Here is a 13102-nt window from a genome sequence, read left to right as displayed (position 1 = left end):
ACTTTGGATCTATATTCAAATTACAAAATCTGCAATTGAACTTCAAAGAGTGACTCTTAACGCTTGTCTAGCCATTTCTAACTACCAACACTCTTGAGAATGCTTTACACCGTATAAAGACTATAAATCATACGAAATTGCAAGTGAAGAATAGATCAAATAAAACTTATATATCGATATATATACTATTTCTCTTTTTTAGCATTGAATTCTATGGCTTGTAATCTCTCAGTAAGATGAGGGTGAGAGTGACTATAAGCAGAGTACAACCAATCAACATGCAAAGAAGAAAGATTCTCCTTATGAAGGCTGATTAGAGCACTGCTTAAGTCAGAAGAATATCCCAAATCAACAGCGTACTCGTCAGCCTGGTATTCGTAGTTTCTGGAAAGTAGGTTTGTAGCAAACGAAAGGACAGCATTGAATGGTTTGAGTACATCAGAAAACAAAGTGAAACCAATGATTACCGGCTGCCCAGAAAATCCAAAAGATTGGTATAATGACTTATTCTTGAAGAAAAGGGCAAAAAGTGAAAAGATTGAAAACAACTGCACCTGATTGATCAACAGTAACTTGGTTGTGTGAGAAAGAGCCCAATGCCCAATCTCATGACCCAATACAGCTGTCACCTCGTCGACGGAGGACTTTTCAATCAGAGTATCAAAAATAACAATTTGTTTAGTTCCCCAAGGAAGACCTAAAAAGTAAGCATTGGAATGCGAAGATCTCTTAGAGCCATCGATGACATAAAGTTTGTCCAACGGGAATTTTTGATCAGCTGCAAGCTTCTCAATGGATTGCTTTAATTCACCATCTTCCAAAGGAGTCAGCTTGTTAAACAATGGTTGTATAAACTTAGGATAAAAGATAATGAAGAATATCTGAATCACAAACATGAAGACAGACATGTAAAACATGAATGTATCGCTGAAATAATCGACAATTTTTAGGAATCCGGCATAAATGGCGGTACCAAACACAAAGCTCAATAAAAGACCCTTGATGGCATCTGTGATCCACAGCTTGAGCGTCTGTTTGTTGAAACCAAACTTTTCCTCAATCACAAACGTTGAGTAATAACTTAACGGAAGGGACACAACCAGTCCTGCAATACTCAGAAGGTTGACGAATACAAGAGATTGAACCAAAGTTCCTTTCCACGGTAAAAACGCCAGACTATTAGCCAATAGGTTGCCACTCAAGTTCCATAGCTTGGGAAGAATATCAAACTTTATCCATGTCAAGTTGTATAATAAGTTGACAGCGTCACTAAAGATACCAAACTTGAGCTTGGTGAATGAATAATCCTGGGACTTCAAAGCAACATCTTCCTCAATTTTGCCCTTCAGACTCTGAGGAACTTGGTGTCCCTTCTCTTGAAGCTTTTTGATTTGACGATACGACAAGTAAGCTTCAAACGCAAACTCGGCACTGGAAAATCCAGCAATCAGAAGTTTCCAATTAAAACCTGGCTTGTCCAATGCTCCTGTCAGTTGGGAGAAGAAGCTCATTGTGGTCGAAGGTTTATGGAGAGATGAGGGTGCTATTCAATCATTCTTGCGTGTCTTCACGTCGAGCAAGCGCGCACTCCAATTCTCAGATCTCAGGACGTTTACATGCGAGGGGTGCCATATAAAGGACGCTAGGTAAAACACTTTTAACGAGTAACAACCCGAATATATTCAATCTAAAACATCAATCGTGCAGTATATAATGTTATTTAAAACATAATGACATTTTCAAGGTGCTTTAACTCCTTAGTTAGCCTCGGCAGCCAACTTTTCAGCCTTGGCGACAACGTCTTCGATACCACCAACCATGTAGAAAGCGTTTTCTGGCAAATGGTCGTACTTACCATCCAAGACCTCCTTGAAGGATCTGACGGTGTCCTTCAGTCTGACCAATCTACCTGGGATACCAGTGAAGACCTCGGCGACGGCGAATGGTTGAGACAAGAATCTCTGAATCTTACGAGCACGCTCAACGGTAAGCTTGTCTTGCTCGGATAATTCATCCATACCCAAAATGGCAATAATATCTTGCAAAGACTTGTAAGCTTGCAAGGTCTGTTGGACTTGGGTAGCAACTTCGTAGTGTTCCTGACCGACAACGGCAACGTCTAGCAATCTAGACTTGGAGTCCAGAGGGTCGACAGCTGGGTAAATACCCAATTCAGAGATACCACGAGACAACACGGTGGTGGCGTCCAAGTGGGCGAAGGTAGTGGCTGGAGCAGGATCAGTCAAATCATCGGCTGGCACATAAACGGCTTGGACAGAGGTGACGGAACCCTTTTGAGTAGTGGTAATACGCTCTTGCAACAGACCCATATCAGTGGCCAAAGTAGGTTGGTAACCAACGGCAGATGGAATACGTCCCAACAAAGCGGACACCTCAGAACCAGCTTGGGTGAATCTGAAAATGTTGTCAACGAACAACAACACATCTTGACCCTCCTCGTCTCTGAAGTATTCAGCAATGGTTAAACCAGTCAAAGCAACACGAGCTCTAGCTCCAGGAGGCTCGTTCATTTGACCGAAGACCAGGGCGACCTTGGAGTCACCCTCCAAGTTAATAACACCAGTCTCCTTCATTTCACGGTACAAATCGTTACCTTCTCTGGTACGTTCACCAACACCGGTGAAAACGGAGAAACCACCGTGAGCCTTAGCAATGTTGTTAATCAGCTCTTGGATAAACACAGTCTTACCGACACCGGCACCACCGAACAGACCAATCTTACCACCTCTGGCGTAAGGGGCCAATAAGTCGACGACTTTGATACCAGTTTCCAAAACTTCGGCAGCAGTGGATTGGTTGACGAAGGATGGAGGGTCGGCATGAATAGGGTTTCTTTGCTTGCACTCAATTGGTCCTCTCTCGTCAATTGGCTCACCAATGACGTTAATGATACGACCTAAAGTACCTCTACCGACAGGAACGGAGATAGGAGAACCAGTGTCAGTGACGCTAGTTCCTCTAACCAAACCTTCAGTACCGTCCATAGCAATGGTTCTGACGGTGTTCTCACCCAAATGTTGGGCAACCTCTAAGACCAATTTCTGGTCACCGTTCTGCAGCTCAAGGGCGTTAAGAATATCTGGCAATTGACCTTGTTCAAATTGAACATCGACAACGGCACCAATGACGGCTCTATAATTAGTATGTTAGTAACATGGTCGATCAACTTCACGTCGATTCGTTTCAAAACTGGTGGACTGGTGGTTATGAGCCTCCCTTGAAATTTCTCGAGCTAGCGAAATTTTCAAGGTCTCTGATTTGACGGGGAAGAAACAGGGGTGACGACAACGGTACAATCAGTTTCTTGGTAGGAGTGAATCCAACTGGCTTCCATGTACAATTGTCAGTTCACTTGAGCCAATTGAGATAAACTAAACATACTAATCCCAACAAATCTCTGAGAAAGCACCGACCTCTTCAATTAAGAGAAAGTGCGGCGCTGGGCCAATTCGACGACAAATCTTGGTATGTTGACAACCAAAAGACACGATCAATATCTTCTTGACACAATGACCCTCTATTGATACTCATAATCACCATCCATATCGAAAACGAAACAAAAAAGGGAAAAATGGAAAAAACTTACCTAACCTTACCGGTGGAGGCAGCAGCGGTAGCCAAACCTCTGGCAAGACGCTGATTAGCTCTAGCGGTCTGCAAAGCAGCACGGCTGGTGGAATAATACAATCTTGGTACAACCATAGCTAGTAATGATCCGAATAATTAAATCACTTATTCTGGTGTAAGAAGAAGAAAAAGAGAGAAGGAAAGGTGTTGTCAAATAAGAGCGAGCGCTAATTGGCAAGGGAGTAAGGAGCATCGAGTGAAAAATAGTGTCCGGGCACATAACACCGAGGCCACCTTTTTTGTCGAGGATGGACTCTTTTTATTGGTTAACACGAAACTGACACCCGATCTACGGTAAAAGCACGACCCCACAACTATTGTGATGTCGTACATATCGTTTTTCATGGGGAACCTACTGTTAAGGTACCTGATCCAGTGCTTACAAGAGATGGGACAACAATCACCACATCGATGGAGCGTCAAAATATATATATATAGTAGCTTAGCGATTGAATAATAGCATTTTAGTTGATGAACTTGCCATCGGAGTGTTAAAAGGTTCAGTATGTTTATTTTTTTTCTTTATGATGTAAGAGCAATGAAAAGTAGGGTTCTCTTTTTGAAATTGTTATAGACTATTGGTAGTTGAGAACATCTAACTTGATTGAAACAGCGCTAAACTAATTCAAAAGAGAGAGATGATGGCACGTTTTTGTCTTTTCTTGTCTCAGTTAATTTAAATGAAAACTCGAAGTATGAGGGCCAAAGGTTGAGGGTATAATTATTACTAGAGACTATTACTCCTATATGGTGTTTTTCAACTGTTTGTTTCCAAAATGGTGATCTTCGTGGAAATATTTCCGATCCATTTATTGATCTCTTCGTCATCTTGGGTGTCCCGCACAACTAGACAACGCTGTATGATGGCATGGGAGTCATTCACCGATTCTAATATGAACTTCGTAAAGTCTTCCAGACAAAGAACTATTCTTCCATTCCTCCTCTTGTTGTTTCTTTCAGTTGATAACAGCATTCTCACTAATTTTTGTTCTTCTGTTTGCTTCCCCGGAATCTGGTGGTGGTCTTCGAAGTCTCGTCCTTTTTCTTTGGCTAGCCTTCTGGATCTTCTTCTTTTCGATTTTTCTTCACTACTATCATGTTCCTGTTGATCAGCTTCACGCTTTATGCCTAGTCCCAACGGTGTTGACTTGGCCTCTTCAACAATCTTTCTGAATTCAGACTCTCTGTCATAACTTGCATTCGGAGTAGACTCTGGGGTCAGTAAGGCCGCTCGTGCTGGATTTACCCCCAACTCTACCCAAATAAAATTAATAGAAGTTTTGCATTTGTCGCACAAAAGATCGTTGTTTCTTTTTCTTGTCTTATCTTTCACAAAAATGTCTTGTGGAATAGTTCCGATGAACTTGTACTTTCTGGATATTGCATTGTACTTATCCTTCTTAGCCAACCAATCTTTCGAATAGTACTCTAATGCTCTTCTCACCATGTTCATGTATTGCCCATGGGCAATGTCTTTGCACGAAAAACTGTACTGAAGTTCCTTGGCATTTAGGTCCTCAACTGTAGAAATGTGTTCGAAATCATTCAAAATCTTCTTCATTAGATTGGTATAATTAAAAACATTCTCCTTTTGCACAAGTTGATAGTCTGAGATAGATTTAGCTCCAAAAGGAACCCAATAAGGTGTAGTGAAGTTGACCGCCTCATTGAAGTTAAATCCACAGTTGAACCCACTGTGGTAAACTTCAGGAAATGTTATTATGAATTCATTTGGATTCTGATCAGCATAAACAATCTGCAGTTCCTTGCCAAAGTATTTCATGGACAGCTCTTTTAGCTGTTTAGGTGATAGCAGAGATACTAATTGGTGCAACAAATCTGGTTGCTTCTCAAAATAGTCTGGCACATACTTATTGAACACATCTTCAAACAACTTCGCATCGCTCTCTGGAATGCCGTACCACTTCTTGGATGATCCAATATGACAATAATTGCAGGAAAAAGTGTAATGATCCTCTTTATGCCAGCAGAAGGTAGAAAACAAAGATCCGACGTATATCCAGGGAACAGTCATTCCAGAAATTTTTTCATCTTGAATGTATCTCAATAGTGATCCTTTTGCAAAAGGAAGGTTAGTCAAATTAAATGGGTGCTCGCAGTACGATTCAGCCGAAGGCTCCAGCTTTGTTTCATTTCTAGGGTCATGTACTGGAAATCCAGAAATTTCTCCAGGTTGATTTTTGTGAATATCTGCACCGTACCTTACCTCTACATTAGCATCACTGTCCTCAACAAGCCTCCAAAACTCTGCCTCCAGTTCTTTCTTTGAAGGTTGAAAACCTTCATAATACTTCAAAAAGTAGTCCCTTTCAAACCCCTTACAGTGCTGAAAAAACTCAGCCAGTGTGAAAACAGAGTCATGGTCTTCTTCAAATCCATAAGATGCCGAACCTCCGTTCAAACATTGATCACAAAACCAAAGTCCTTCAGGAATATCCAACAAGGGGGGATCGAGACATCTCATATGTATCTCGGTATCACACTCATCACAGAGAAGAAGCCTCGTCGGATCATCATCCAAATGGCAAACACCACAAGACCCCTTTTCATCTTGGGCGGCCTCAGAATTTTTGTAACCCTTCGATTCCAAAAAGCCGATATATTCTTTCAGATTGCTCAAATCTTGACGGTTGAGCTGATCGTAGTTTTCTAGGTTACACCTATCCAGATACAAGTCATACAAATGTACAGGTTTGCCAGAGATGTAGACAAATCCCTCCTTGTTAACTCTCTTATGATTCATTTTCATATAATTATTGTAGCCTTTAAGCCATTCGATCTTGTATCTATTCTTGATGTTCAACTCGCTCAACCGTTGAAGCCTCGTAATAAATTTAAAAGTTTTCATGTTGATACTCAAGGGCGGCTTCCAGTTCTTTGGGGGGACTATCTTCAAAATACCAAATTTTTTTCCCAGAGCAACATTCTCAGGCTCACTCAAGTAGAGAATAGGATTATTAAACTGTTCAGTTGACGGATATAAAATAGGAGCGGAGATAAGATCCGGCATTTCAGAAAGCATTTTTTAAGCAGTGTCTGTGAAAACTATAACCATCCAGTTTAGCGCTATTTAGAGGAAGCTTGAAACGAATACAGGGGTAACTCCGATATGGAAAGAAGGGTTATAAGAAGCCGGATAATCTTACAATATAGTGGAAAGATGGTATCGCGAAGTATGGGGTTATGTCATGTATTGTTCGGATGTTACCTCATGAGATAGATGGTAAGTGATGAATGAAATAGATAGCAATAGGAGAGGGGTTGGAATGAAAGAAAAAGATAGGATGAATAACCAGCAAGCCTCATGTACCAAAAAAACTGATGCAGTGGATCAATTCACTTGCAACCTACTTCGGAACAAAATCACTAAATAGGTCTAGACTTGCTACATCGGTCAGTACAACATTGAACAATGTCGTGAAATTTTTAGTAGGAAATAATATGAAATCGTAACGACTGTGTGCAAACGTCTACCCATGAACTTATACAGAGAAGCAGAGCAATTCATTGAGCATAACCCTAAAAGTGGCTCCTTGCAAAATCGAATATTTGATGCCTCTAGAAATAAGAAAATAAAAAACAACCCAAAACATGTATATGCTTTGGTGTACTCCGCATCAAGGTATAAAAAGTTCTTGAAGCAGATTATCAGGAATTCCAAACTTCTAGAGGACAAAAAAATAAGAGCTAAGGAGCCCTTGCTGATTTTGATGGCTCATGATCTACTATTCTCCAAGAATGGAAGGATTCAAAGCGGTAAGCACCCACTGAAAGATGCTTTCTTAGCACATAAAACGAGATTGCAAGCAGAGCTGACCAAGTTGAAGATTAAATATAAAGTTAAAGATTTGGAAGAGTTGATAGAAGATGATGACACTCCTGTTAGATGGGTCAGGGCCAATTTGCTGAAGACTTCTAGAGAGAAGTTCTTGAATGAATTCAAACATCTCATTCAAGTTGAATCTTTTCAAGAGCTGGAAGTTGGCAAAATATATCATGACCAATACATACCAAACCTGTTTGGAGTTCATCCGAGGGAAAAAATTACTTCAACAGATGCATACCTGAAGGGGAGACTTATTATTCAAGATAGGGCTTCTTGTTTCCCCGCACATATTCTCCATCCCAGTCCGGGTGACAAAATCATAGATACATGTTCAGCTCCAGGAAATAAAACCACGCATCTGGCTAGTTATCTCGGTAACAGGCCCGACTCCATAATTGCCTTTGAAAAAGATCCTAAAAGGGCAGAAGTTCTCAAGACTTTGTGTGCAAAGGCTGGTGGATTGTCGTGCATTGATATTCAAGTTGGGGACTTTACAGCTACAAACCCTGAGGATTATACCGATATTGATGGGTTTGTAATAGATCCCTCATGCTCTGGAAGTGGCATTTTTGGAAGGGCTTTTGAAGAAAACGAACAAGATGAAACCTACGACGATACCAGACTTTCCAAACTGGCAAGTTTCCAATTTACTATAGTGAGACATGCCATGATGTTTCCTAACGCTAAAAAACTAACCTATTCAACATGTTCTGTTCACCCTCAAGAGAATGAAAGAGTGGTTGTCGATTTACTTAAGGATTCACAAGTCCAAGCGAAGGGTTGGAAGTTGTGCACTAGAGATGAAGTTATTCCTGATTGGAATCGACGAGGATTTGAAGAAGAGTTCTCTACCTTTGAAAACCCTAAGGAATTAGCGGAAGGTTGCATTCGATCAAAGCCTAAGGAAGATGGAGGCATCGGTTTCTTCGTGGTAGCATTCAAACGTGATATTGGTATCTAGTTTCAATTAAAAACGTCTAATGATATCGTCCACAACTTCTTGAGTAGTGGACTTTCCATTCAAATCAGGAGTCTTAATCTTGTCCTCAGCAAGATTAGAATCAACAGCAGCATAGATTTGAGCAGCAGCCTTAGGGTAACCCATGAACTCCAGCATGAGAGCAGTGGATCTAATGGTAGCGACCGGATTGGAAATACCTTTACCTTCGATATCTGGGGCAGATCCGTGACATGGCTCACCGATGGCAAAATCATCACCAACGTTAGCAGAAGGAACAACCCCTAAGGACCCAACTAAGGCCGCAGCACCATCAGAAAGAATGTCACCATACAAGTTAGGTGCAACGACTACGTCAAAGATTTCAGGTTCACGGAACATTCTGTAGACCATTGAGTCAACAATTTGCTCCTTATACTCGATAGAAGCGTACTTGGAGTTACTGTCGTAGAGTTTCTTGATAGTCTCACGGAACAAACCATCAGATAGAGCCAAAACGTTAGATTTATGAGTAACAGTAAGAGAAGGTTTAGAATGTAAAGAAGTTCCTCCTAATTCACGGACAGCTTGTCTTTGCAAGGCGATCTCCAGAGCCATTTTACCAATTTTGTTGGTGGCATTTTCAGAGATACGCTTGATAGCTTCTGCTATTTTCTGACCGTCCTTCTCGTACACTCTCTCCTCCTTAATATACAAATCTTCAGTGTTCTCACGAACAATAACCATATCAACTGGTCTACCAATACCTTCAACAGATTTCACAGGACGGACGTTGGCGTAGAGTCCCATCTTCTTTCTCAAGGCAACAATAGGAGAAGAGTACCCTTCTACCTTAGTAGTTGGAGAGGAAACGGCACCGAAAAGAGCACCGTCGCAGTTTTGCTTCAAGGCTTCCACGGTAGCATCTGGAAGAGCTACACCGGTCTTCTTGAACAATTCGAAACCGGCATCCAAATTTTGGAATTCAAATTTCAGACCATGTTCAGCTGGGAGAGCCTCCAAAATTTGTTTTCCAGCAGGTATAACCTCTCTTCCAATTCCATCTCCTGGGATCAAACCAATTTTCAAGGTTTTAACAGCAGTGGAATAGCTACGGACGTTGTTTCTGACAGCTGACAGCATTTTTCAATGGGTAACTTGCGGGTGGAAGGAGAGTGAAATAGTTTGGTCAGTATGAATCATAGTGAGGTGGACAGATGATGGGCGAAATTACTCACGTGACAGAATGTAAGATAGGCCAAAGTCTTTCGGGGGTAACCTGAGGTTCTAATTAATGCTTTCTCTATGTAATATGAATAGGTTTATAAGTAGTCAATGTGTTAAAAAAGTCAAGAGAGGTAGGAGGGCATTATGATATAGTACTACCTTCCATCGCTTGTCCTGGTTCTTCCTGAGTTTTCATCGGGGACACAATTTCATGAGATACATCTTTCACTTCAAGACAGCTATTCTCTACTTCATCCTGTAGACCAATCTCAGGTTGCTTTTCAGTCGATTCTTTGCCTTCCTCTCTCTCTACTGGTTCCGTTTCAGATTCCTTTTCGGTACTTGAAGAAAGATATTCTTGAGGAGCAGTTGCAATAAGATGGCAATTGTCATCGACTTTAATAAGTTTGCACTCAAAAGCTAAACTTTTCTTTGACAAAATCTGAGTAAATGGGTCAAGAAGTTCTATGAGTTTCAATTCTATATCTTGTGAGGAATTTATGGGTTGTGAAGGCAGAAAATAAAAGGTACTGTCATTAATACATTTCACTAGACCTTCAGGGAAGACGGGAGAATATAACTCTTGGACAGTGATGGTAATCTCATCTAAAGTGGCTCCAAAGAACACTTTTTGAATGGCAATTGCATTAAAAAATTCACTAGAATTGGTTTCTGGAACTGGTGAATCCTGCTCCTGCCTGCTTGCTAGTGAATCCCTTTCTTTCTTAGCTTTGAAAATTTTAATGGACTCTGCAATACTCAAATGTGGCAACTTTGAGCCTTCTTTGATTTCAATGACTACACTTCGATAGGGTTCATGATCAAGTGTGTAGGAACTATAGTTATAGGATTCTGCCAGTTCGTGAATAAATTGTCTTTGAGAAGTGCTCATGGGATTAAAATGGTGAGTCTTCTTTGAAGATTGAATCAAATTATCAAACAATCTCACCACTGAATTTACCCAATTGCTCTGTTTAAGGGCTGTGTTCATGACGTACCGTGAGTACGGAATTACCTGATCAAGGTCTCCGACAGTTGGTGATACTTGGAATGCTTCAAACAATTTTTTGTTTCTGAGAATCTTTTCACATGTTTCGTCACATTCAAGTTTCTGATCCTCAGCAACGTTACAGCATTCGAAGTGCTTAACTATTCGATTGCAGGGGCAAGATACTTTGACAAGTTTTTTGCATTTAGATAAATTACCAGAACATATCTTGGTCGAAGGGCAAATATCATCACAGTAATGTCTTTTACAATTTAACAGTTTTTGACATGGTCTTCCACAGGAAACTTGAGGTTGAGAACATAGAACATTGACTTCAATCTTTCTTTCGCACCTGCAAGGCTTCTTTAAGAGTGTAGTACATCTGGGACACTTAATCTCTGGGTCATGGCATGTATGTGGTTCTGGCTCATGACCACATTCTTTTGGCCTATAACATTGATATGTACAGTTTACCTTTGTGCCGCATCTAACAGGGGCAGGAATCACTGTTTTACCACATTCACACACCAAATCGTCACTTGAGGATTCTAAACATGGCGGGCAATTGCCAGGGTGATCAACTTGGGGACATCTATGTTTCCCACATGAGAGTAACCTATCACAAGGTCTAATACACACATGGGAAGGTTCAATGTACATTTCTTCATTCCTGGCTACCAGAACACCTTTTCTCATAGCTTTCTTCCTCTCTCGATCTCTCTTGAAAGCCTCTTGATAGTCCGGGCAGCAAATTCGTTCACAGATGTGCCTACGGCAACTCATAAGCGATTCACACTTCCTCTTGCACTTTGGTACGTTTCCATCCGTTAAGAACTTGCAAGGTACACTGAAACTTTGCTTCTTACAAACACATGATGCTTCTTTAACTCTATAACACGGAGAACAAGGGCCATCATGGCATTTCCAAGGGCAGCGGTCACCACAGGGAAGTAACTTATCACAAGTTTCATCACAGGATGGAATCGGGTCCAGGCAGGTAGAACGAGATTCGCCAAGCTGCTTTTTTCCGCATGGACATGTTTTCACCACCGCTGGACTTTTGGGGCAGACATGGCTTGTTGGAGTGATAGGATGACATGAGGCTTCATGTTTATGGATTCCACAATCTAGTAACACATCACAAGGGTCATCACAAGCGAACATTCCAACCCAGTCGGTAGACTTTTTAGGAACTTGATCACTGCATTTTATATTCTTTCTGTGCTTCCCACAATAGCATTGTGCATCCACCATCTCCCGACACTCACCGCAAACTCCTTCATGGCAAGGAGCTTGGTGCTTATGGACACCACAGGGCATCAAGTCATCACATTTTGCTCCACATGAAAAGCCAGTTTGATAAGGAGTCAAAACACAGGGAAGCTGTCTAGTTTCTTTACTGCAATGACATGTAAGCTTGGGGCCCAAAGCTAAACATTTGCTAATATGGGGTCCTGGGTGGCAAGTTAGGGAACAGCCGTGAACACAAGATTTGAGGTCATGACTACAAGTTTGACCACAGCTAAAAGGATTTAGTTCATTTTGCTCCGGGTTAATCTTTTTTTTGCACCAACAAGTGTACGGGAATTTCAAACTGTAATGAGCTCCATTACACCACGGACATCTCCAAGACCTGTCTGTTTCTGTAGAAGATCCTTTTAGGGCCCATTTTTTTATGCAATCTTGATCATAAACTCTATAACAATGATGGCAGCTCCATTATTTTAGAGCTTGAATCAATCTCTGAAGTGCAAACAAGACATTGATATAGTCCATCTTTTATCTCATTAATGATAGTTTCTGCCAATTGTTCATCACTAGCCTCGTCTCCCGAGCTGTAATTACTGGAAGAATCATTCTCTATCAAATCAGGAGGGGTATTGCTACTTGCTAGGAGTAGACTCCGATCCGCTGTTATCATCGTTTTTTCAGATCAAGTATTAGTATAAGTTAAGAGATGAGTATTCTAAGGTCTAAATTTTATTACATAAATCACATGACTCATTGCATCGTGCACCAACTAAACCGACTTTCTCGCGCCTTTTCTGGAATGGTAGACCAATCGTTCTTCCGTTTGTTAGAAAGCTCATTGGTTGGTAACAAACAGAAATATGGCCGGCAATCCATGGAAACGAAGAGATGCTTGGAGATCTCAAGGTGCTTTTACCAGAGCTAACAGATTCAGGGGAGCACTTCCAGGATTTTTCTGGGGTTTAGGCGCTTTCGGAGTTTATTGTGTATATGAGAAGGTCTTCCTGACTAATGACCACCACGGACACCATGAGGAACATCATTAATGAAAAGGGGACTGATGATAGGATGAAGACGCAAGGGAAAGGAAGGAATGCGAAAGAAAAGAGATAATTCATTACCATTTCATGATTGCATAGTTTAGAACAGTCGTAATTCAAACCAGTGACATATATACAGGGTCTTTATTCTTTATTTATTTATT

The 13102-nt window shown here is 41.0% G+C and overlaps 7 protein-coding genes across 7 annotated transcripts; 2 read left to right on the top strand and 5 right to left on the bottom strand.

Moving 5' to 3' along the window:
• Positions 1-185: 185 nt before the first annotated feature.
• PAS_chr2-2_0164 (uncharacterized protein) lies at positions 186-1511 on the bottom strand (the record flags this gene model as incomplete). The annotated part of the gene is made up of 1 exon (XM_002491995.1): positions 186-1511. One exon carries the CDS (start codon positions 1509-1511, stop codon positions 186-188), a length of 1326 nt encoding a protein of 441 aa, XP_002492040.1.
• A 246-nt stretch (positions 1512-1757) lies between these two features.
• PAS_chr2-2_0165 (Beta subunit of the F1 sector of mitochondrial F1F0 ATP synthase) lies at positions 1758-3723 on the bottom strand (the record flags this gene model as incomplete). The annotated part of the gene is made up of 2 exons (XM_002491994.1): positions 1758-3153; positions 3608-3723. 2 exons carry the CDS (start codon positions 3721-3723, stop codon positions 1758-1760), a joined length of 1512 nt encoding a protein of 503 aa, XP_002492039.1.
• A 682-nt stretch (positions 3724-4405) lies between these two features.
• On the bottom strand, positions 4406-6691 carry PAS_chr2-2_0166 (JmjC domain family histone demethylase; the record flags this gene model as incomplete). The annotated part of the gene is made up of 1 exon (XM_002491993.1): positions 4406-6691. One exon carries the CDS (start codon positions 6689-6691, stop codon positions 4406-4408), a length of 2286 nt encoding a protein of 761 aa, XP_002492038.1.
• A 454-nt stretch (positions 6692-7145) lies between these two features.
• Positions 7146-8456, top strand: PAS_chr2-2_0167 (uncharacterized protein; the record flags this gene model as incomplete). Its single annotated transcript, XM_002491992.1, has 1 exon — positions 7146-8456. The coding sequence occupies one exon, from the start codon at positions 7146-7148 to the stop codon at positions 8454-8456; it is 1311 nt and encodes a 436-aa protein (XP_002492037.1).
• Positions 8457-8462: 6 nt separating this feature from the next.
• On the bottom strand, positions 8463-9575 carry PAS_chr2-2_0168 (uncharacterized protein; the record flags this gene model as incomplete). The annotated part of the gene is made up of 1 exon (XM_002491991.1): positions 8463-9575. The coding sequence occupies one exon, from the start codon at positions 9573-9575 to the stop codon at positions 8463-8465; it is 1113 nt and encodes a 370-aa protein (XP_002492036.1).
• Positions 9576-9801: 226 nt separating this feature from the next.
• Positions 9802-12568, bottom strand: PAS_chr2-2_0467 (uncharacterized protein; the record flags this gene model as incomplete). Its single annotated transcript, XM_002491990.1, has 2 exons — positions 9802-12280; positions 12351-12568. 2 exons carry the CDS (start codon positions 12566-12568, stop codon positions 9802-9804), a joined length of 2697 nt encoding a protein of 898 aa, XP_002492035.1.
• A 190-nt stretch (positions 12569-12758) lies between these two features.
• PAS_chr2-2_0169 (Hypothetical protein) lies at positions 12759-12944 on the top strand (the record flags this gene model as incomplete). The annotated part of the gene is made up of 1 exon (XM_002491989.1): positions 12759-12944. The coding sequence occupies one exon, from the start codon at positions 12759-12761 to the stop codon at positions 12942-12944; it is 186 nt and encodes a 61-aa protein (XP_002492034.1).
• Between the last annotated feature and the right edge of the window lie 158 nt (positions 12945-13102).

Source organism: Komagataella phaffii, chromosome 2 (assembly GCF_000027005.1).
Source record: "Komagataella phaffii GS115 chromosome 2, complete sequence".
Classification (NCBI taxonomy): domain Eukaryota; kingdom Fungi; phylum Ascomycota; class Pichiomycetes; order Pichiales; family Pichiaceae; genus Komagataella; species Komagataella phaffii.
The sequence above is the reverse complement of the archived record's forward strand: the minus strand, read 5'-3'. Positions and strand labels throughout refer to the sequence as shown.